General features: G+C 42.9%; 1 protein-coding gene across 1 annotated transcript; it reads left to right on the plus strand.

Moving 5' to 3' along the window:
* Positions 1–13830: 13830 nt before the first annotated feature.
* LOC105906398 (potassium voltage-gated channel subfamily A member 3) lies at positions 13831–20775 on the plus strand. The gene is made up of 2 exons (XM_031565544.2): positions 13831–17079; positions 19813–20775. Exon 1 carries the CDS (start codon positions 14199–14201, stop codon positions 15753–15755), a length of 1557 nt encoding a protein of 518 aa, XP_031421404.1. The 5' UTR covers positions 13831–14198; the 3' UTR covers positions 15756–17079; positions 19813–20775.
* Positions 20776–24817: the final 4042 nt, after the last annotated feature.

The raw sequence follows: 24817 nt of genomic DNA on the forward strand, positions 1-24817 counted from the left end.
CTCTCTCTCTCTCTCTCTCTCTGTCTCTCTCTGTCTCTCTGTCTCTCTCTCTCTCTCTCTGTCTCTCTCTCTTTCTCTCCCTCTGGACATGGTGGTCTGGTTTAATCAGAGCCTTCTATAAATTATTCAGTCATGCTTTTGGACTAAAGGCCCTTGATTGTCACTTTTATTCTCCGCCATCATGCATTATTGAGTCGCCGCAATAAGTCTTTGTCACCCTGTTGGAGGGTCATGGTGGCACCAAAAAGTGGCAACCAAACAGAGGAAAAACTCCTCTCCTCTCTTGGACCAGCATCACACCACAACACCATCAGAATAAACCTCTTGGACCAGCATCACACCACAACACCATCAGAGTAAACTAGGGATGCACCGATACCGATACCAGTATCGGTATCGGTGCCGATACTTCGTTAAAATACTCGTACTCGTACTCGTTTTGAATTGCCGATACCAAGCACCGATACCACTCATCAGTATTTCACTGCATCAAACTGGCCGGGCACATAAAATGTGATGTATTGTCCTACCTGTCCTACCACTCTCTGCCAGACTAGTAAGTAGCTTATTTGCCGTCTTGTGTTGCATTTGCTTGATGTTTGACTGTGTTAGGAAAGTTTGTCATAGTGTCAAAGTATTTCAGTATACAGGTTTCGCTAAATTTAGCTGCTAGCATCTCGTTAGCGATTAGCAATTCCGTTATGCTGCCTTAACGGCGATTTGGGCTCATTTTAAGATAAATGACGACGACAGGAGTAAGGCACAGTGTAAGATCTGCATTGCTACGGTGTCGAGGGGCGGAAAGGAAAGTACTTTGTTTAACACAAGCAATTTGATTAAACTCCTGAAGACACACCATAGTGCTAAGTACACAGAGTTCACTGATGCTAGTGGCGCAAGACCGAAGTAACCAATCTTAACTGACGTCTTGCAAAAGAAAAAAACGCGCACGCACACACAGAGAGAGAGAGGTAGAGAGAAAGACTGTGCCACATAGGTTAAGTGATTGTTTGTGTAGCCTACTTGAGCAGGAGATTCTTCTGATACTTTTGTAACTGAAATGTGCTCTTGTGCTAATCCAGTAATAGTTCTGTTCACTTTTTGTTAAGCAGACTGTGTTGTTAACTATGCAGCAAATTGAATTGCCTTTATCTGGTTATATTTGCATTTTGTCTAATGTGATGATATTGTCTGTTTGAAGGCTTTTTTTGTGGTTTAAAACCAGAAAGCTCTGTTTATTTTTGGCTTGGGATAGCCTTCTGTTAATTTTGTACAATAGGCTTGACATAATCTGCAGAGGATAAAATCAAATCTGCCTCCAAATTAATTGCACTTTCATGGAGACCAAATCTAAGAAGTATCGGTATCGGTACTCGGTATCGGCAAGTACACAAATAAAAATACTCGTACTCGTATCGGTTTGTAAAAAAGTGGTATCGGTGCATCCCTAGAGTAAACCTCTTGGACCCCCATCACACCACAACACCATCAGAGTAAACCTCTTGAACCAGCATCACACCACAACACCATCAGAGTAAACCTCTTGAACCAGCATCACACCACAACACCATCAGAGTAAACCTCTTGCCTGTGTAGGGCCTTTATGGTATAGGAAGACTCAACTGAAATCATGAATCACATCACAGCATATTACTGACCCCTCTGACTCCACAGATGTGATATCAAGGGATTCAGTGCCAATCAGAGGGAGCATTGAGGGTAGGGTTCAGGGTTGGGGCTAATCATTCAGCGTCCCCTCTTATGTCCCGCTTATGCAGATGAATTTATGATTACAATCTAGCATTGTTGTCCCCAGATATCAATTGGATATATTTATACTGTCTTTCAGAGTTTTTTCAGCTGTACAGTTCAGGTTTGTTCTTTTTTTACGTAATACAGCGTTCCTGCTTGTGGCAGAGTGAATAGACATATGTCTTCAGGGCTGGTTGCTGGGGTGGGGAAGAGCCCCCTCCAGAGCTCTTTCAAGACCCAGCATTGACTGCTGCTGTAGGCATGGTTACGGGTGTACAGGCGGAAACTGCACAGCTCACAGGTGGCCAGTCTCATTTCTGCTGAATCTACTTGAACAAAAAGCTTTGTCATCCTGGAAGTATCTAAGTATGATGAGCTGGGCTGAACAGAAGCTCTTTGGGAAAGCTTCCTTTATAGGCATGTGCTATCTTGGGCCTGAATGTCTTCAGGCTTTTTGGATGGAGTTCTGTGATTTTGTAGACACAAAATGCTATATCATCCCAACATGAGTTGGCTGTAGCAGTCTCTCTGTGAAAGGAACAGGTGAATTTGTTTGACGCCATGAGCTTTTGCAGAGTGTATGTGTGTGTGCTTCCTCACTCATATATGATCACGTCTCCCAAAAGTGCAGAGCAATATGCTACAGACACATTCAAATAGCAGAGCCCAAGAGGATGCTAGCTGCTGGTTGGTAGCTGTGATTTGCTGCTTCAACACTCTCTGTTTGTGTATGACTGGTAGAGACTCACTGTGTGTCTTTTCTCAGACAAGAAACACTGTCTAAAATCTCTGTGAAGATGCAAGTTGACTTTGTTGGTAATCTTGAATTCAGGATGCATATCTGTAAGTATGGATTGATGGATGGTTGGATGAATGGACGGATAGATGGATGGATATATGGACAGATTGATGGATGGATGGATGGATGAATGGACGGATAGATGGATGGATATATGGACAGATTGATGGATGGATGAATGGATGAATGGATGGATGGACGGACAGATGGCATGCATGCATACATACATTAATCCATACATATGGTACATGCATACATACAGCCCACACACACACACACACACACACACGCACGCACACACACACATGCACGCACGCAGGCACACACGCACACACGCAGGCACACAAGCACACACGCACACACGCACACACACACACACACACATACAGCACACACACACACACACACACACACACGCACACACTCACACACACACGCCTATAAACAAATATATAAACCTGCTTGCTTTCATTTAGATGCATTGGTAACTTAACCGATAACCATTGCTGGTATATGGAAAATGTGACCCTGTGCCTCCTGCATGGACTGTTCCACTTCTCTGATCTTCCTGTGGCCCTTCTGTACCCTCCCACCCCCCGGTGTCATTCAAATCAGGACACAAAGAAAGGACTGTCATAATTACTGATGACAAGCCTCTGTTCTGTCTAAAATTAAATCCCAGGAACAGTTATAGGAGCCGCACACTGCCTCCTTTCCTGCATTTGGATTCATGTATTTTTTTGTATCATGAAGATGAGGGCCTCTCAGGGGATTTAGAGCCTTCCACTGAGCAGAAGCAAAATGGAGGGAATTAAACTGAGTGATAGACACAGAGGCCGGGTGGGAGCACTATCTGTTGTCTCTCTTGTTATGTTCTTCTTTTCTTTCCACTTCCTCTGTCTTTCTCGCTCTCTATATCTCTCCCTCTTTGTTCATGAGTGTATGCTCCTGTCTGTGTGTGTGAGAGTGTATGTGTGTGTGTGTGTGTGTGTGTGTGTGTGTGTGTGTGAGAGAGAGAGAGAGAGAGAGAGAGAGAGAGGGAGAGAAAGAGAGTTGAAAGAAGAGGGCAAGTGATGTTTAGAGATTAAGTGCTAATAAACTGAAGGCTCTTCGGTTGCTGTCATCATCACTGTTTCTCTGTGGTTACGTTTTTCTTCACCTTGTGTGTGTGTTTGTGTGTGAGAGAGAGAAAGTGAGTTGAAAGCAGAGGGCAAGTGATGTTTAGAGATGAAGTGCTAATAAACTGAAGGCTCTTCGGTTGCTGTCATCATCACTGTTTCTCTGTGGTTACATTTTTCTTCACCTTTGTGTGATTGATAACAACAAGAGAATTTTCCACATGACCAGTGTGCAAACTGAATATAAAATAAAGGAAAGCTCTGGTAAGCATCACTGGTATGCCATAGCATGTGTTTGACTTGTGTGTACAGTACATATGTGGCAGCGGCTTCTCAGCACAATGTTTTGGTTGGTAGAGACCAAAACCCACACAGGTATGTCATTGTACTGCAGGGAACAGAGTTAGCCACTACTAGCCTAGCACCTTTTTAGCTAACTAAGAGTTATCTCTGTGGAGTTTACCTGAAGGCTATTTTCTGACTGAAATAAAAAAAGAGCAAATTATACATTAAACATTATCACATTTCTTATTTCATAAGATGAATAGCATTGCAGGAAACACTAAGGAGTGTGCAGGCATTACATTTTATTTTATTTACATTCCACTGTTCTGCAAAGAGAAATGGCTGAATGGCTGAGAGTGCACAGTGTGACTTCTAGTGTGAACTCTTACATCAAAACTGTTGCTGTTACATCTCACATCCTTCATTACACAAAAACTTGTATAGCTGTATAAAATGCGTTAGAGAAACGCTTTTGTCAGTCATATCTTGCATAATGGAAAGTTAATAGCGCAAATTAATTTATGGAGGAAAAAATTGCTGTTATCATCAAAAAAGACATAGTCTGCTTTTATCTGCTGCTCAATACAATCCTCTAATCCTCTGAAAAGAATGCTGCTGCTCAGAAATGTTGAAAACCATTGAAATATTTTGTGGAGAGTGGAGATTACGGAGACAGAAGTTAATTAATGAACAGTAATCTTCAAATGTGAACACTGGAGATGCAGCGGCTTATAAATGGTATATGACAATGGGGAACAGGCTTCTTCTCTCATATCCATCCAAGCTCAGAAATAGCCGAGAACAGCCAGTGACTGTAAGTGCCAGTGTAAGGATTATCACTCACCTGATACATCACCTCTGCCTAAATGAAGTGCATGGTGTTTACAACGCAGGAATCTTGATTTACTGAGGCCATCATATTTAAGCATTTTTAATCAACATCAGATCATGTGTGTGACCTCCAGGAGCAGGCGGAGGGAGGAGGGAGATGGTGTGATTGTGACCACATGTGGTGTGTGTCAAAGCAGAGAAGTCTGAGGGCAATTGGTAATGTCATATCTGAATTAATCATCACCTTAACACCTTCATGACAGACAGACACACACACACACACACACACACACACACACACAGAACAGACATATAAACACTCACACACACACATACACAGAAGGCAAAGGCAAATTGGACAGATTGAATCTATTTTTAATACCACATTAACACTGCACACAAGTAAGTACTAAGAAAAGATGCATCGGCTTGGACCCAATCATAGGATTCTCCTCACAGTCAGGGGAATATGGTTATACGGCGTTACATGTCTATCAGTCAGGGGAATATGGTTATACGCCGTTACATCTCTATCAGTCAGGGGAATATGGTTATACGCCATCACATCTCTATCAGTCAGGGGAATATGGTTATACGCCATCACATCTCTATCAGTCAGGGGAATATGGTTATACGCCATCACATCTCTATCAGTCAGGGGAATATGGTTATACGCCATCACATCTCTATCAGTCAGGGGAATATGGTTATACGCCATCACATCTCTATCAGTCAGGGGAATATGGTTATACGCCATCACATCTCTATCAGTCAGGGGAATATGGTTATACGGCGTTACATCTCTATCTCATACATGAACATGGAATCAATGGTCTTTCTCATCAATTCCCATTTACTTAAGGTGATTAGAAATTGATGCATCACTTGACGTTAAGGTAAGTTATTGACCTCTCCTTTCAAAACAGGACATACATAATTAATTTACCTGCTGTGTTTACTGGATATTGATTCTTCCACCCTCTGAGAAGGCACTGAAATATAGCAAACAACTAATATACATTAAATCTAAATGAACTCCACTGTATAACTAAATATACATTAAATCTAAATGAATTCCACTCCACTCCACATAACTAGATTATACATTACATCTAAATTATGTACTCCACTGTATATCTAAATATACATTCAATCTAAATGATGTACTCCACTCTATATCTCAATGCGTTGCTCTTATGGCAGCATCTGTGGTTGCAGCAGGTGTTGGTGTGCTGTATCCAGAGGTCAAAGTGCAGCTTGAGCCAGAAAGAGCTGAGCTCCACCTCATCTGCACAATTACTTACTTCCATAGAGGTGATTACATATTCTTATTATATGGCAACGACAGTATGAGCATTCTAATTGGCTAATGCGTAGTCATGCCACCCGCGTATTGCCCTCATCACCGGTCATTATGGATCCGTATTGCCCTCCGTCGAAAATTTCAAAATGAGCGAAAGCGTTCAGTCTGAGTTTTACTATCCAGACGAAAATGAAAACATCAACAGTCAGGAAGAAAATTCAGAAGAAGCGAAGATTTGTTATTGAAAGTGATGATGAAGACTAGAATCTATAGTTTGAATCACTTTTGTTGTTACTTTAAATTAAAGCCATTTTTGTTGAGCCGTGTTGTCCGTTTTCTATTGATCATTGTAACTTGAAGTTAGCAAGGAATTGGTTTCTACGCAACACCTGAAACACATTATGTCGTGAGAGAATGGAGAGCTCAACAAAACGACATGTTTTCTATTTACAATTACCATTTCTTTTCATTTACAAAAAGAAAGGAGAGAAAAATGACATAAAATAAACAACTTACTAACCTCGACCGTTCGGTTAGTAATTACTTCATATTGAAAGACGCAAATGTGGCCAATGTTAGCAGCCTTCATAAGGAAGGGGTAGAGGGCTGTAAGGTGTTATGAGTATGATGTATTTGATGTTTTTGATCCTCCCTCCATCTAATGTTATGCCGTGGTCAACAGGTAATTTTTTTTAAACAGACATTTCAAAAATACACACAACTCTGGCAAATGAGGTCATCTGGTCATCTGCTATCTCCTCTAAAATTAGAATCTATCAGTGAGAATAACATTATTTTCTATCTCTGACCCTTCCTCTTCTGTCCACTTCTGACCTGCTGAATGATCTTTCGGGGGGTGGGGGGTGGGAGGGAGCCACTGGACGTTTGGAGGCCTTTTATTCCACGCTGGGGGATTTCAGATGGAGAGATGTAAAGTGGGTCTGTTTCGAGGCTTGCTGCTGGCAAAGACAGCATGACCTAGTTACTAAACACGGACGCCCTAAGACAGCTGGGATGAAGGGCAGAGGGGCCACCCAGGCGATGGAGCCGCGCTTGGCCGACATAGATGACTTATTAGTGGAGGCGGAGGCCAAACTGGTAGGGTGGAGGGGGTGGCGGGGGGGTGGAGATCAGAGATAATCATCACCTGCTGACCCAAAGTTTGGATGGACTCCAGAGTTGTCTTGCAGCCTTCAAGGTCCCCTTCCGAAACAGTTTTTCCATGCCCTGAAGAGAGTTTACGTTGGGAAGATAATGACGAGGCACTTTCTTGAAACTGCATCTGATAAATAGGCCCTGCTGTAGTGTTTATTTTGTCACACAGATTCTCTCGTGTCATTGCCCGTGTGTTTTCACTTCCCCAGTGTTAATTGTTCACTGGAAGACCTACATAGGAATTTGGAATAGAGGCATCACTAATGGATGCAGGCCACGTAGCATCACATCCCAGCTTAGAGGAGCTGCCTGGTAAGCCAAACTCTTAACAAAACCAGCAGGGAGAGGAGACAACAATAACAGCAACAACAACAACATTTTCTCCTCAAAATCAAAGCATTCAGGGCACCCGTGCCAAAGATTAAACAAACTTTCCAGAACACACAGTTAGAATAAAATTAATTTAAATAGGTAAAACCAATCTTTCTGTGACATCTCACGAAACACAGGAATGGTGTTTCAACTGATTTTCAAGTGCCTTTTCAATGCCTTTGTTTTTTATGATCGCCCAAAACCATTGCCCTCAAATTCAACTAAATTGCCTCTCAACTCACAGTTTCCAGACCATTGTTTGCAGTAAAACCGACCTCACAAGATGTAGCACAAGGCTAGTTTCTTTTCCCCAACAATAATCATTCTTTACCCTCATGTTTGGAGGTTTCAATCCATCCCAAAATGTTACTCTGGCTGGTGAGTATGGATCTGCACTTGCAGATGTGTCTGATAGAGAACCAGAGAGAGATGTTTGTTCACATCTGCTCTTCGGATCCATCTGGCAAAGCTGTTTTCCAGAGAGAAGGTGCAGCACTGTGGTTTGGGGCTAACGCTAACGTTGCCTGCAGGCCACCAGTTGTCTCAGTGCAACTCAGTGTTGTTGTTTTTTTATTGCTAAAAAGAGCATGCTGTCATATTCTTGACCCATGCCTGTACTGTGCTTTGAGCCAAAGCGGAGGGGAAATGGACTCCATTATCTCAGCATGGGGCGATGGAAGGGAGCCTCTGTTCAGTGAGGGGCCAGATGCAGATTTCAGTGCAGAGGCTTCAGAAATGGGCTCGCTTTGTTCAAAAGTAGTCAATCAGCTTCTTTTTAAGCACTTAGTTCACTTTTTAAACATTTCAATGGTTTTGTTCTTTGTGAGTTAAACATGTGACATCCATGAAATGCCATTTCTTGCCTTTCTCATTTTCATGTTTAGTTGTTTTCAGGATTACCCACAGTCTGATTAGCAACAAAAGCCACGAGTCTACCATCCCACCCATCCAGGCTTCTGTAGCCAGATGGCAACATCAGAAATCTCTCTCTCTCTCTCTCTCCTTTAAAATATGCACATATGCATGATTGTCTGCCTCTTTGTGAGTGTTTTGCTCATGTGTGTGTGTGTGTGTGTGTGTGTGTGTGTGTGTATGAGTGTGTGTGTGTGGGGGGGGGGGGGGGGGGGGGGTAGTCCAGCAAAACAGGAAGCATTTCCATCATCTCATTCAGCAAAGCACAGGAAGGGCTTGTAAAAGAATTGATTAAAATCATCTGTGTTGCCATGGCGGTGTGGCAGGAAATAGAGGGATCTGAATTAATGAAGGTGACTGGACAGAATGGGGGCAGACAAAGAAAAAGAAATAAATTAAAAAAAAAAAAAAAAAAAGGTCCAACCAGCCATCTTATTTATTCCCTGTGACTGCAAAAGAGACAGATTCCCATTTGCCTTCAACCTGAATGTGCTAGAGAAGCCGGTGGGAGAGTGGGGAATCCGCTCGGAGCCGGAGGGTTGTTTATAACATTGACAGCTGTATATGGGCTTCCCCCTCTCTCCGCCATGGAAAATTCATGTCATCCATGCCCAAAGGCTCACAAATCAGACGGCATCCACTTAAATGCTTTCGGGAGTAGGGCCAGCAGCTTAAGGATGGGTCCTGGTGCAGCAGAGCTAAACTGGTGAAGTGCTGAACTGGTTGAGTGTTCTTGTGTGGTTTTCTAGCCATCAATCATGTGTTTAAATTGTTATGTAATGCAATTAATATGATTGCATCTTTACCTCTCTGCATACAGTGCAATGATCCTGTCGGGGACTCTTCACCATTTATTTCCATTGTGTTGTTGCTAAGAGATAAGACAACAATGGCAGTTTTAAGGGGATATGTAAAGCTTTGTTTTGATGGCTAAACAGAATAAAGAATGAAAACTTTCATCTCATATGTTTATTCAACCAAGATGGAAGAGAGAGAGCGAGAGAGAGAGAAAGAAAGACAGAGAGATAGAGAAAGGGAGAGAATAAAAAAAGTTGTTTCATCAGTATGATTGCTCAGTCAAACAGAATTATTAGGTAGATACATAGGTTTAGAGATATTGCATTGATGCAGAGTAGCAAGTGGCTAAAAGAACAGGTACTTCAGAGCTTTCCCCAATCCACCAATCAGAATGCCCATGGACAAACGTCTATCAGCCCTGGGTGACATGCGTCTCATTCTTGGAGTTCAACATTCCATAGGGATGGCCTGCAAGCAAACATGACCCCTTCCAGTTACTAGTGTTGGGTGAAATGTGTGTATGTGTGTGTTTTTGTGTGTGCTCTTTTTGGGGGGCGGGGGCATAAGAGGAGGTCACCTTGAGAACCCCCATCCCCCGTCACCCCTGAATCGAAACCTTGACCACAAGCTCTGGGGGTTTGGAATGACAGACCGAGCATTGCAGTCAGACTCTCTTCTGTGCCTTGGGTGTGTTCTGTATCTAAAAAAAACAGTACACACACACACACACTGCAGTAGCCACCACAGGTCAATCACGTGGCACTGATTAATTTGATGTTTATGACAAAAACTAAAATGTCCTGATTTCTCTTTCCTAATACATCTGATTCTGGATCAATCAGCCTGCAGCAAAGCTGCCGAAATCAAATAGGTAAACATTTATAACACTGTGAGTAGGTGGATGTCCTGAGAACAACATGCCACTACATAGCCTCACTGTCTGCGTGTGCCATGCATCTTTTAAAACAGGATTATCATTAGGAACCTTATGCCAACAGTAGAGCACAAATGTGAGGTCTTTGCATGCCTTTCGACATACCCATTGGCTATTTAAAGACTTGCATTCCCTAATGAATCTATATTTATCTAAATACATAAAAGCATCCTAGCATGGGTTACGCCATGCTACATACATGCCATGCTTTGACGTTTGCAACTGACAATACTTTTTCGATAACTATAGAGGTCCTGTTCTGAGTTATCTGATTGAAGTGGATAAAAGGAACCATCAGAGTGTGATGTACAAGGTAGCCTCATTTTGTAGGTTAATAAGGGACTTTGGACCATACTATATATAGTCGCACAAGTGGAAACCACATTAAAAACCCTTCGGCTGTCCCATAGCTGTTTTCCCAGTAGGATGTGGTGCTCCTTTTTCATACGTGCCCTGGATAGGAAGACAGATTTAGAAAACACTTAAAGAGTGGCACTCACCACTCAGTGCATGGCAGGGGTATGTTCTGCTTCCATCTGCATGGACTCTGATAATGCCCCGTCATGTAAGAGATGCTATATGTTTACACTTACCTCCATACTGGAGGTCCCTCCTCTGTCGGGAGATATAAACAATGCATCAACAGAAACTCATCATCAATAACAATAATGTATGCAGTAGATGGCTTGTCACCACTACCTAGTAGCAAAGCAACTACTTCCTCTCGTTTAGATGAGCAAGTGTAGTTTTAAAAAGGCTCCTTCAGATCTGGCAGAGAACATTAAACACCACCTCCACCCCCACCCATTTCTGATTAATCCCAGTTTACAATCAAATCAAAAGGGAAGCAGATGCCCCGCAAACAGCATCAAAGTCCTTCCTGCTCTGCAATTAAAGGCTGGGCTAAATGAATCTCATTTCGGCCCCAGCACTTCCTCTCTCTCTCTCTCTCTCTCTCTCTCTCTCTCTCTCTCTCTCTCTCTCTCTCTCTCTCTCTCTTTTTCTTCACCGCTCAGATCCTCGTGATGGTCGTGCGAGTGAAGCCGGAGAGGTGGGCCAGCAAAGGTGCCCAAGGACATCCAGTCCAAGAACACTGACAAGGACGTACAGCAGTTACAAACACACACACACACACACACACACACACACACACACACACACACACACACACACACACACACACACACACACACACACACACACACACACACACACACACACACACACACACACACACACACACACACAAAGACATCTGAAGAGGAGTGAGCACAAAGAAGATGGTAACAGCTGCCGATGAAGGTGGAGAGAAAAAAACGAGTGTCTGGATTCGGCTAAGTTGCCATTGAAAGGGAGAGGTAATGAAATTTGCTGAAAGCAGCAGTTCAGTGCCACGCGGTCAGTACAGACTGTCATGTACCCCATCTGTTTCCCACTAATTAGGAAGGATGTGGAGGGATTGACAGGCTACCAGGAATAGGTCAGACATTATGCAAATAATGAGAAGGAAACCGACAACAGGAGACAACAGTAAACAATAGAGCCTTATTTCATCTCTGTCACACTACACAGACCAGGTCCCTCACAGTCCTACAGAGTGTTGATTAAACAATATATTGGCAATGATATTCATACAGCATTCTTCTTTTTCTTTTTCTTTTAACCCCCTGTTCCCAATGTATACTGGCAGTGAACTGTGTGGAACTGTCAACACCACTGGCTGTGTTCATTTGGGAGGACAAGAACACATGCCCCCACTAAGGTAGCCATTGCCATTTCTTATCCATAATTACCTACAGTGACTTAAAATGCATAGCCATCAGAAGATGTGCCAATTTAGATAACACTGTGGTAAAAAAGTCTAGTGATAAAACTTGGCCTACTGAATACAGACAAACATAATTACTGGTCATGGTACAGAGAAAATGGTAAATGATTTCTACTTACTTTAATTACATAACCCATTGCAAGCTTGGAGGCAACTGGCTGTATGAAGAGGGTAACCACATTAGCAACCTGCTGGTCTTGGCAGTCCTCAGAAATGTCAAGATAACGTTGGCTCAGTGTGCTTTAATTATTCAAGCACAGAGCCAGGTCTCCGAATGGTGTGCCACTCAGGCACGTTGGTTGTCCTCTGGGATGACGTGCCGTAGAGAAGCAAATCATTTCTGACGCGAGGATGTCTCCATAAGGCGTGAGCTTTCTCTCGTGTGATACTTGGAAGACTTCCAATAACTGCTTCGGGAGTACACCATCTCTGTCAGTCAAACCCATTGCACTCACAGAGCAAGAAAGATATGCGAGGACCTTACATATTGGAAAACCATTGTGAGAAAAAGGAAGGCACTAAAAACCAATCAGGTGCCAGATAAATGACACAGTATATGCTGACACTGCCTACTGCAGTGAAAGAAAGACATGATTTCCCCATGCTGTTTGACTCTTTAATTAACTTCTTCTTGAATTATATTTTTAAGAGAATAAGCTTCACAGTTTTATTTGTGTTATTCTGTAGGTCAATGCAATGGGTTTCTGACATAATAACATAGTTATTTCTCTGTCATGTAAAACTAAAATATGCACCATCCATCTCTTGTATTAAAAGCTCTGAGGTCATCTGATGCACACGAGACACAGATGGAAGTGTCTTCAGCACTATGGATAGTTGAAATATGTAACACTTGTCGGGCCCTAGTTTGAGGGCAAAAACAGCTGGTGGAAATGGCAGTGTGTGTGCACTGTTGTACAAAAAAGGAGATAGTTCAAAGAGAGCGGTAAAGGCGTGGTCCAAGGGCAGAGGGCAGAGCCAGCCTGGACGGAATAGACCGTTTTCACCCAAGATTCCGCCGCCTTATCTTTCTTTCTTTCTTTCTCCCCCTCTCTCATACACACACATGCATGCACAGGTATACACATAGACAGAGAGAGAGAGAGAGAGAGAGAGAGAGTGAGTGACAGATAAATAGAGATTGTTCTGTATTCCTTTTCAATCACTCTACCTGACATAGTGATGTCAGTACCCTGCACACTTGTTTTCCTTATTGTTAACACATGCAAATGGCTTCATGTGCAACTTCAGTGACATTCTGCAGTATGTGAGTCATTATTTTCACCTCTGTTGTGTGTCTGGAACTGATCTTTAAACAAACATAAACCCGCTAGCATTCCATTGCATTGGCTATATGCATGTTCAAAATTCAGATTTGATCTTTTCAAAAAGTATTCCATAAAATGACTTATTTCAGTGTGATAACTCATTCCTCACACCCTGGCCAAGAAACAGGCATGCTGTGGTAGGACTTTGTTCCCTCTGCTTTAGCATCATAATACAAAACAACCTGGTGTCTACCATGTATAAAGTGTTAGATATATAGTTAGGTGTGTACTGAGGTGGATGTATCCAGTATAGATGTTTTGTGTCAATGTATTGGGTGTAGGCTATGTGACAACTAATTTCCTTGAAAAAGGAAATCCATCTATCTATGACCAAATATCTTCAATTAAAAAAGCAAGCCATAACATCATTTTTCAGCAGTATGTTGACATTAAATACATTTTCACTTTTTGCAAGTTTTCTTTTATATTAAGGCATGAGGATGTGTTTGTGATGGCTGTGAAGGAGCCACTCCCGGTTGATGTCCTTTTCATTCAAGGTGAGCGCGCGTAAAGGGTGGCATGAGTGTTTGAGGTTCGGTGACGCGCGTCTGTGGTCTGTGTCTGTGTCTTTTTAGTTTCCGATTGGACGAGGTATGGATGTGCACTGTGCATGTGCGCTCCGTGGGCGGGAATAGTCATGTTTACCCAGTGAGCGCGCCGGGGCGGGAAGACTAGATTGAGAAAGTACAGGACTCGGGACAGAAGAGCGGCTGTGGCTGTGGCTGGCTGACTGGAGCTCGTGGAGGAGGCGCGGCTCCCCTGCCCCTCCATCCAAACACCTGTATGGACGACCACCTCAGTCTTCTTCAATCGCCTCCGCCTTCCTCGACTAAACAACGGAGCGACAACCTCGTGAACCACGGATACACTGAAACCGAAACGGACATCATGACAATTGTTGCTTGTGACAACATGTTGGAGGAGACGGCGGTACTGCCTGGGCACCACTCTTTAGAACGTTACGAACCTGACCACGAGTGTTGTGAGAGAGTGGTCATCAACATCTCGGGCTTACGATTTGAGACGCAACTTAAAACTCTTTCTCAATTTCCAGAGACCTTACTCGGGGACCCTAAGAAGCGAATGCGTTACTTTGACCCTTTAAGAAATGAATACTTCTTTGACAGAAATCGCCCCAGCTTCGATGCCATATTATACTATTACCAATCAGGGGGGCGTATCCGGAGACCTGTCAACGTTCCCATAGACATATTCTCAGAGGAGATCCGTTTCTATGAACTAGGGGAGGAGGCCATGGAGAAATTCAGGGAGGACGAAGGCTTTATCAAAGAAGAAGAGCGTCCTTTACCCACCCATGAATTTCAGAGACAGGTGTGGCTGCTATTTGAGTATCCCGAAAGCTCAGGTCCAGCGAGGGGGATTGCTATTGTTTCAGTGTTGGTCATTTTAATTTCCATTGTTATATTCTGTCTGGAAACATTACCCGAATTTCGGGATGACAAGGACCCCACGCCCGTGGCACCCATTATAAACGGAACTGTTCCTTACCTCGGGAGTCCTTTCTCTGACCCTTTCTTTGTAGTAGAGACTCTTTGCATAATTTGGTTCTCATTTGAACTGTTGGTCAGATTCTTTGCTTGTCCCAGCAAAGCCGTATTTTCCAAAAACATCATGAATATTATTGACATTGTGGCAATCATCCCATATTTCATAACACTCGGGACTGAACTTGCGGAGAGACAAGGCAATGGGCAACAGGCGATGTCCTTGGCCATTCTTCGAGTGATAAGACTCGTGAGAGTGTTCCGTATTTTTAAGCTCTCCAGACACTCGAAGGGACTCCAGATTTTAGGCCAAACTCTCAAGGCCAGCATGAGAGAGCTTGGTCTGTTAATATTTTTCCTCTTTATTGGAGTGATCTTATTTTCAAGTGCCGTGTACTTCGCCGAGGCAGACGACCCGGACTCTGGCTTCAGCAGCATCCCTGATGCGTTCTGGTGGGCCGTTGTCACCATGACAACGGTGGGATACGGAGACATGCACCCAGTCACCATAGGGGGCAAAATTGTAGGATCCCTGTGTGCAATTGCTGGTGTACTAACAATCGCCCTGCCAGTTCCCGTGATCGTTTCCAATTTCAACTATTTCTATCACAGAGAGACTGAGGGGGAAGAGCAGGCCCAGTATTTACACGTCGCCAGCTGTCAGCCCCTGTCCTCGTCGGAGGAGCTCAAAAAGACACGTAGCACTTCGTCCCTGAGTAAATCGGAGTACATGGTGATAGAGGAAGGTATCAGCAGCACTTTTAAGCAGCCCAACTTTCCTGCTCAGAATGACCAAAACTGCGTCAATATCAAAAAGATTTTCACGGACGTTTAAGCTTTTCACAGGGAACATCGCAAACAGTTTGGCCATTGCATCGGCTATTCTGTTACAATCATTATCGTAACGTATTTGTAGCCTTCAAGTCTGCGTGGAGGGAGCCCGGTGGGTATATGTAGCCTATGTGTCATGAGTCCGTGAGTTTATAAGCCATTTGTTCTTAGAGATTGTAAACATCGTTCTCATTCAGTTATTACAAATCAGTGTTCAAATTATCCGAATTCATTAATTCCACAGACAAAGCAGGGGTCATCAGTGTTAGTATTTTTTATTAAGAAACGTAAAGTAGTTTATAGCACTATCATCAGCGAACTGATGGAGATCAATTTAGGTTACATTACTAAAGATTCTTCGAAATGTATGTGGTTCAGTCAGTACACTATAGCAGCTAATATGAAATAGTCTTTTCATGACAACCATAAGTTACCAAGTTCATTTCAATAGCAGTCAGTACAGCGTTCTAGGATTTTATGAAGTTCAAAATACAGTTTGTTATTCATAAGTATAATTAAACTGATGACAGCATAAATCAAAGGCAGCTTTTTATTATATGACAGGCGCTGTTATACTAGGAGGTATATTTGTGCTTGTGGATTGCTATCAGATTCTGTCAATATCTCGTCAGTCTCTATTTGCATTAAATTCGAAAATTGCTGTTAAACAGGTTAGTAGCATAATCGTTCTTAGAACCGGTGCTTAAAGCCTCAGAAGCACAGCAAGAGTAATGGCTGTACATACTCATCAGGGGTGCAAGACACGCAAAAAAAAGGGGGGGGGGGGGAGCAATCTGAGAACGCGGTTTCACTGGATGCCTTTAATCATGCCTGAAGTGATGCAGTCTCCATAGCGACCCTGGTTTCCTGGGTAACGCCCGCTATTGTTGCCATGGCATCCTTTCTGTTTCCACAGTAACGCCCCAGCTGGTTTTGAAACTATGTCTTGAAACCCGTAAAGAGAAATAAAAGAACAGCTGACGCAATCTCAATATTGACAAGATCAAGATTAGCACTGGATTACCTGGTCGACACATGGTTTGGTCATCAGAGAAAAAGGGTAGATTGAATTACACTGTGGAAAAGCAGCGCACCCAGTCTTTTTTTATATGAAATCTCACCACGATCACTTTTTTGGGGAATAAAGTGGAATATAGGCAACATTCATCTTTGACAAGGTGAACATGTCAAAGTTGAAGAAAAAGAAAAGACGGACGCCATCAACAGATACTGTATAATCAACTGGGCTGTGAATAGGTGTGGACCAGATTGTGTGCGTTACATCGTACACGCACAAGGGGATGCTCTTCTCACATCAAACAGAAGAGGTGAGTACGACTGCTAGCACCTGGGCTATTATGCCCTCGTGACTCGCTCGTGCGTCACGCGCAAGATGCGTTTGTTTGGATGAGATTTAAGGGCATGTGTGCTGCCTTGTCGATGCCTCAAGTAGCCTACAGACTTGAATTCATTAAACTCTCCTCTCTCGATCCAGTCGAGATTTTAGTAAAAATCACTTTTATGAACTGTTCAGTAGTTTAAAGTTTGATCAGAAGTCATACATTAGGAGAAAAGGTACATTTAAAATAGGAGCAGGATTAAAACTACAATCAACAGGACTAGTTGATTGAACTCATTTCATTCCCATATCTGATTTATCTGGACCAAACATATGCTGTTCATGCATTAAGTAAGAAAAGGCAGATGGTTCAGACCAAAGGATGTGATGTTTGTCATGTCTGATTTTTTGTAAATGATACAATAAGCCCTCATCCTGTTGATCAGAGTGTCTCTCTTTTAATCTTAGCCAAAAGATAGAACTTCCTCTAGACCTAAGAAGACAGTGCATCTCAAAACTGTCATGCTCACTAGGCATCTTGTTTTATTTTTTAAATGTTGCGCTGACCAAAAAATGGCAGCCATTAAAAAGATGCTGTGTTTATATTATACCTTTAGAATGACATCACTGTCATAGGAGCAATATCAGAATTTCAACTGCACCTTCCCAGCAGAGTGAGTGTGAAGTCAAACAGGTTGTTTGCTAATGTTTCGCACAGTGCGGTGCTGTTGTCTTCATTGTATGCCTTTTGAAAGTTTTAGCGTGTCTTTAGTTTGTCCTGTTTAGCTAGTTTACCTTGAGCTGACATTGGTTGTATGGCCTGTTTAAAGGACTCAGTAAGTGCTGCCATCTTGTGTCATAAAATATATCATGCAGGGCACAGATAACATAGCAGACAATAAATGTTATTCCAAATGGACCTGTAGTCAGTATATCTCATTTGACTATTTTACAGCACATGACCTTACATATAGGGTGTACGTAAGTAGATTGTGAGTGAACCGTTTGTTGTTTCTGTTGTTGTATTGAGTTATCAGTTTAGTGGCATCTAGCAGTTATCTGTCTTTCTCAGTGTACTGGCTGTTTGTAGTTATGATCCCATTGATATTAGTGATTGTTTGTCAGATTTTGGGACATCCTTGTAGTCATCCAATAATAAATTCAGGTAGAAAAAAGATTGTAATATCTTATTTCTGGTGATAGTCAGTGAAGACCAGTGTTAAGAGAAAAGGACAGTGGGCCATCTCACTGGACTACTTGGTATATGTCACAGCTAGTGTTCAGTCGGAAAGAATAGACAATTAGACAGTCAGGTCAGAATGCAATCACTGTAGATCAGGGGTTTTCAACTGGTTTTGTCCCAGGGACCACCATTCTGACCAGAAAGTAATCCGCGGCCCACTGATGTGCCAGTGATTCATAAAAAAACATTTTACAGTCCCGTGCCCTTCTTTTTCATGTTTGTAACCGCCGCCGCCGCCACGCCCCCTCCCCCCGCACGCGTATTCTGCCTATAATACTTGTCAGTGTAATTTCTTCGCTGAATATGGGTCTACATCAGTATTTTCGGCAATGCTACTTGGCTATTCAGACATAAATATGTCGACGGGCCCAGGGATTTTATAAAAATAAAAAAAGTCAATGGTGAACTGATCAACATAAGATTATGTCGCGGACCCCCTGCAATGCCGTCGCGGACCACCAGGGGGCCACGGACCCCTGGTTGAAAACCCCTGCTGTAAATGACAGGCTGGTAAGGTCAGGTCAGGTTAGGTCATCACGGTTTTTGAAGGTTGACAGAACTATCTTTCTTTAAAATGGAGTGTTGCTGTAACTAGTATGTTTTCACATGAGAGACTAGAGAAAAAGAGATGATGATGAGGACAAGCTTTGGTACCCGAATTAGTGCAAAACTATTGTCTGACACCAGTGTCTATCAGTCTATCCATCTCCCTCTCCATTCCTTTGTGCTGGTGGGACTGGATTTTTAAATATGTTTTTTGTTTTTCATGAACATAGGAATTGTTTTGCCAGTACACTGCAGATCAATCCGACATCTCATCTCAGATATTTATGAAGGGAGGGGAGGGGGTTCTCTGGATCATGCAGAGCCCGTTGACTTGCTCTATGCACTTGAATCTTCGCGGAGACTGCTTGACTCACACAAACACACACACACACACACACACACACACACACACACACACACACACACACACACACACACACACACACACACACACACACGCACACACACACACACACACACACACTCAAAAGAAACAGAAGAAGAGCCCTTGCATGTTGTTCGTCAGAAACAGGGACATTGTGTATTTCTTGGGGAGCATTAGTAGGTAGCTCCTTGTGCTTAACTGCCCCCTTACCAGGCTGCTGTTAACCCACTAGCTGAGGCAGAGAGGCCCCAGGCACTCTAATGCATCCCCTCTGTGGAGCTCCTGCCTGTCCAGGATCCCACCACCTGCATGCACTTTCACATGTCTCCGTTTATAGTCATACCCCCCCCCCAGTAGACTAGTCCCATACCATAACCACTCAAGGTGTCTTTGTGCTGTATTTCTTTTCTCCTCTTCAGAGTTATGTAACCCATTAATTCACAGTCGCAGTCACGGTTTCCCTCTTCAAGCTTGTTTGCTTGTTTTCTATGCCATTTCCTTTTTGAAAATGCAGATATCTGTAACTAATCATTGTTTTTGTCCCACAGCATCACAGACGATGAGTACATGGGTTGTCATGCCCGTGCTTGCCTGCTAAATGGAATGGCTCAGCAATGGGGGGGGGAAAGAGGTGCCTTCTTCAACAGACCTGCCGACAGCCTTTCATACCTGTTAGCCATACAGGCTCAATTGGTGCCAAACCCAGAAGCTACAGCTACTTCACATGCCTTCTTCTCTGCTCAGTGTGTTGTCTTCAGCATTGCCAACGCCTAGCTTTGACGCGACGATGAGCGGGAGACGAACAAGAAGAAAAAACAACAACTTGGACACATGTTGTTTTTCCTGCAAATCTACGGTACTGTTTGTGCGAGGCACAGATGGAAATATGGAAGTGCTCGTGTGATGTGTGTGAGCACTCTCTTTTGCCACGCTGTGTCTTCTTGTGACAGTGGAGGTAGATCGTCGCCATGCTATCTGTCATGTTTCATTTGTTATTATCACAATGTGATGTCTTAGAGCTGACTGTATAAACGCATACAGATAAACAGTGTGTTGGCTCCTGGTCTGAATATTCACTCGTCTGTCCAACTCATTAGCAAAGCTTTTAGTGCACTAGCCACAGTATATTAAGAGCTGTGGCAACCCAATTTCCTTTCAGCAGAGTTATCCATCATTATTCACATATATTATTCTGTCATAGCAGAGGATGTATGCCAGATGTATTCAGTTCCAATTACATTTTGTGTAGCAAGCATTTATGACAATAGGGTTTGTTCCAGATATGCCTTCCAGGAGCCCAAGAGAAAGCCTATATGAGGGCTAAGAGCAGCAGAGATATTGTGCCAATTAGAATGACCTTCCCGAGGACGGCGTTCCATCAGAGAGTGTCCAGCAGGAAGATGAGTGCCCTTAAGGGATGGATCACTCCTCAAAGGTCCTTGAGGCTGCAGCAGGCCCTTGGCACACTGACAGTTTTTTTCTTTTCCCTGTAAAAGCTCCGTCATGTGATTTGATCACAACATATTACAGGGGAAGCTTGTACCGTGTGTGTGTGTGTGTGTGTGTGTGTGCGTGTGTGTGTGTGTGTGTGTGTGTGTGTCTGTGTGAGGTTTTCAATACACTCATGCACTCCTACAAAAACACACACAAACAGGTGTCAAACACACACACATACATGTGCAGATTTACACATACCGTATAAGTAAGCCTTTTCACAGCACAAGTCTCATTGTCATGATATGAAGAGAGGTTACGTCCTTTAGGAAGAGGATATCTTTAATCAGCTATGCATTTTAAATAGCATAAAAATGCTTTTTGAAAGGCTTACCCCAAATTTACTTTGGGGTAAAGTGACTCATCAATTCATCTAGTCAGCATCAACACTGTTACAAACAGTAGGTATAAATGCAATTAGCAACACTCTCATATACACTGAAGCACACAGCTACATACATGCATCTGTGTGCAGTGCACACACACATTCGCAAACACACACACACACACTTCCACAGACACATTCTTACTCATAAAGAAAGCATCGAGAAGCTTCACTTCACAACTTGCAGCTGACATTGTGATTCAGAAAAACAAAGAGGCAAGTTGTTTTGTTTTTGCTGAAAACTGCTTCTTTGTTGGCCAGCAATGACTCTAACGGTGACCTGGTCACAGATGTACTGGAGCTCAGGATCATCAGCACGGACACAGGGATGCAAACAGCAGGAAACGCCCTCCTGCAGAGAGGCCAGATGGAGTCTGGAAACGAATGGCCATGTCTCCGGCTCTCAGCAATACAGTCTGCTTTGAAAGATGCACCGCTCAAATTACACTGATTTATCATCTACATTCGCTGCTGAGGTTTGACCACAGAAGCACATTTGAGCAAAAGTGCCTCTCTTTGGAGGAAAACATGCAGAGTGAGTGCAAAAATGCATTCTTTTTTATTTTGCAAGGTGATTGTTTTTTTTTTGTAAGAAGGAATCCGTGAATTACGTGGCTTTTGTTTTTGACATAAAGGTTGTATTTCTGCTTAGGAGCACTTGATGAGATTCACTATGGGGTTTTCCTGTCCTTTCTTAACCTGCTCTCTACAGAGGCACTTTTCAGATCATTATCTGGCAGTTAGCCTCTCCACGGTGCTTTTCTCTATGTCCGACAGACACCCACACATGGAACAGATGGGCTTCCTCCTCTGCTTCCTGTATTGCTGGTGCCCCACAGTAGGTTAACTCTCTTCCAAAGGCAGGTTGGTGAGGGGGAGCTGGAAGAGTAAGAGACAGGAAACCCGAGGGTATCCCCTACCCAACTTGCAGGGGCTCACCAATGCCAAATGAATCATGTCCCTTTGCCAATCCCACTGATCTGAAAGCACTGGGCAGTACCTCTTAGAGCATTGAACAGAGAGTAAATTATCTTAGAGCATTGAACACAGAGTAAATTACCTCAGCTCTCCATCACAAATATAGATTTTGGTGTTATTTTCAAGTGCAACATAAAACTGATTCTGATGATTGAATAAATTGAAATTCCAGATACATAGGAATTTTTCAATGAACTTCAAATCTTGTTGAGTATAAAATTATATCATTTTACCTTCTTTGTTGGAAAACTAAATAATGTAATAGCCCTTGTAGCCATTGAAGCACCCATTCGGATACTCTCAAGATGCTATCAGTAGATGCTGAACTATATTTGAACCCTTTTGAAGCCCAAATATTTCTTTGGAATGTGATATTACCTTCAGCATCCTGTTCTCATCTTCTGTCTTACATTCTCAAAAGTCACACTCCCATCTCAATCATTCATGCACAGATGCACTTTCAACACATATACACACCAAACACAGACACACACACAAACACGCACACACGCACCTAATCAACCATCTACAGTAAATACATCTCCTTTGTGGTCTGGATCCAAAACTTCTACTGACACAATGTTTTCATCATCGGATCATCTGAGTTGTGTTCAGAATGAAACAGGTCTAGGGCCTCACTGATGCTGTAACTGTTTCATAACCAGATTCTTGGAAGTTGGGCCGCTGCTGGGAGAACAGGCAGCATTAGCATCTGAGACATAACACCGTTTAACAACAAGACCCAAACGAAAGCTAAAATCTAGTGATAGTACTTGTGATGTCACACCTGCACTTGAGCTCAACCACTGTGTTTCTTCTCCTAGTGTGAACTGGTCAGGACAGTCTGAGTCAACTGTGTTTCTTTCTCCTATAGTGTGAACAGGTCAGGACAGTCTAAAACATTACTTGAAGGCTACTCAAAGTGCTTCACACACTTTGTTGAATCATCATTGCACTTGGGTTATGCTTTTAATGGACAGTGAGAGAGAGAGTGAGTGAGAGAGAGAGAGAGAGCCCTTAATGCTGTGCAAAGGTCAACTGCTTTTTAATTCTATGGGTAGATTTTGAGAGCAGGCATGCACCGCAGGCCTGAGTGTGGGCTGGGAGCACTCATCACAGTGACCACTTCATCCACGTGCTGAGTGGCCATCTAAACACTATCAGCCACCGCTAAAACATGATTAGGTTTTCTATAGTAAAAGAAAAAATCCATCTGCATTAACAGAAAAGTATTATTTTGTTTATTATTAACATTTATTCAGATTACACGTAATATGATTTAATTATTTTGAGGAGATGAGAGATAGTGTGTAAAAATGGGGGCTGAAATTTTATAACGGATCAGTTTTAGCACTAAGAATAATGAAATGAGTTCAAAAGCAACTACAGCTGACAGATCCCTTAGCACAACTGCCACTACACACCCCAATCCCAACCAGTCTGGGCTGACCAGAACAAAAGTAGGTTCCTACTTGCACTTTTATTTTTCTCTAAGCATATTCAGGGCCTGCTTGTTAAGATATTCCCCTGAGATATGGCTTACATGTCAAATCCAGTCCAAAATGACTGCTGTGTTCCCAAGGACTGATCCAGTCCAGGAAGATCACTGTTTTTCACCCTACACTCCAGCCTACCTGCTTGGAGACGCCTCATTGACCTGGTCATAGAGGGCAACCGCAGGGAACACAGCCTGCTGCTCGCTTGGTGTCTGAGCTGTCTGCGTCCATGGCGTCTGCTCCTCTGGGCATAATTACTGCAGTGCAGTCAGCGAGGAGAGAGAGAGAGAGAGAGAGAGAGAGAGAGAGAGAGAGAGACAGAGACAGAGACAGAGACAGAGACAGAGACAGACAGACAGAGAGAGAGAGAGACAGAGAGAGAGATAGACAGACAGACAGACAGACAGAGAGAGAGAGAGAGAGAGAGAGAGAGATGAGGACAGCAGGGGTAGGCTCACTTAATAAGCTCCAGTTCCATTTAGCTTCTGTCAGTTAGGAGATGCTCTTATCCACTGAGACATGTGACAGTTCCTGATGAGCATACATGAATATTATGATTTTGAGATACCGCTTAATTCACCTTTGCATAGACATACACAATTATCATGGCTGTATTGCATGGAAATATACAGGAACACACACACAAGCCCAGCCAAATATGTTTTTTTTTCTCTGCTATACTGTAGGTGTGACCTCTAATAAATTATATTTTGGCAAAAACAGACACTGCACATTTATAATAAACAAACCTACTCTTGCAGATATTGCACAATAAACTATGATACATCAGTGTTTCTGTATTTCAGCACATATGGGGCTGACACATCCAGTACATGCCCATGTGTGCAGTCATCAGATTCATGTACCTCTCAAAGGTAATTTGTGATAAATAGAACTGAACAATCTTCAGTAGTTATTTTTAGTATGAACTGTAATAATTCGGATATTTTAGTCACTGATTGTGATTACATAACAAGGGCCTTAAGCACTTTAAAGCCAAAAATAGTAGTGCTAAAACAGCACATTTTGGATGCAAATAGATCCCAGCTTGATCGAAGCGGTTTCATATCACCGGTTCCTGGAATGTCTCCAGACTCCGGCACACTCCGCGGCTCCGCGCCAAAGAGTATTGGCACACTTGAGCTCTGTGCCCATTCCACGTGGGGTGGCAAGGAGAGCGTGTATAGATTTTTCCAGACA

This window comes from Clupea harengus, chromosome 4 (genome assembly GCF_900700415.2).
Source record: "Clupea harengus chromosome 4, Ch_v2.0.2, whole genome shotgun sequence".
Classification (NCBI taxonomy): Eukaryota; Metazoa; Chordata; class Actinopteri; order Clupeiformes; family Clupeidae; genus Clupea; species Clupea harengus.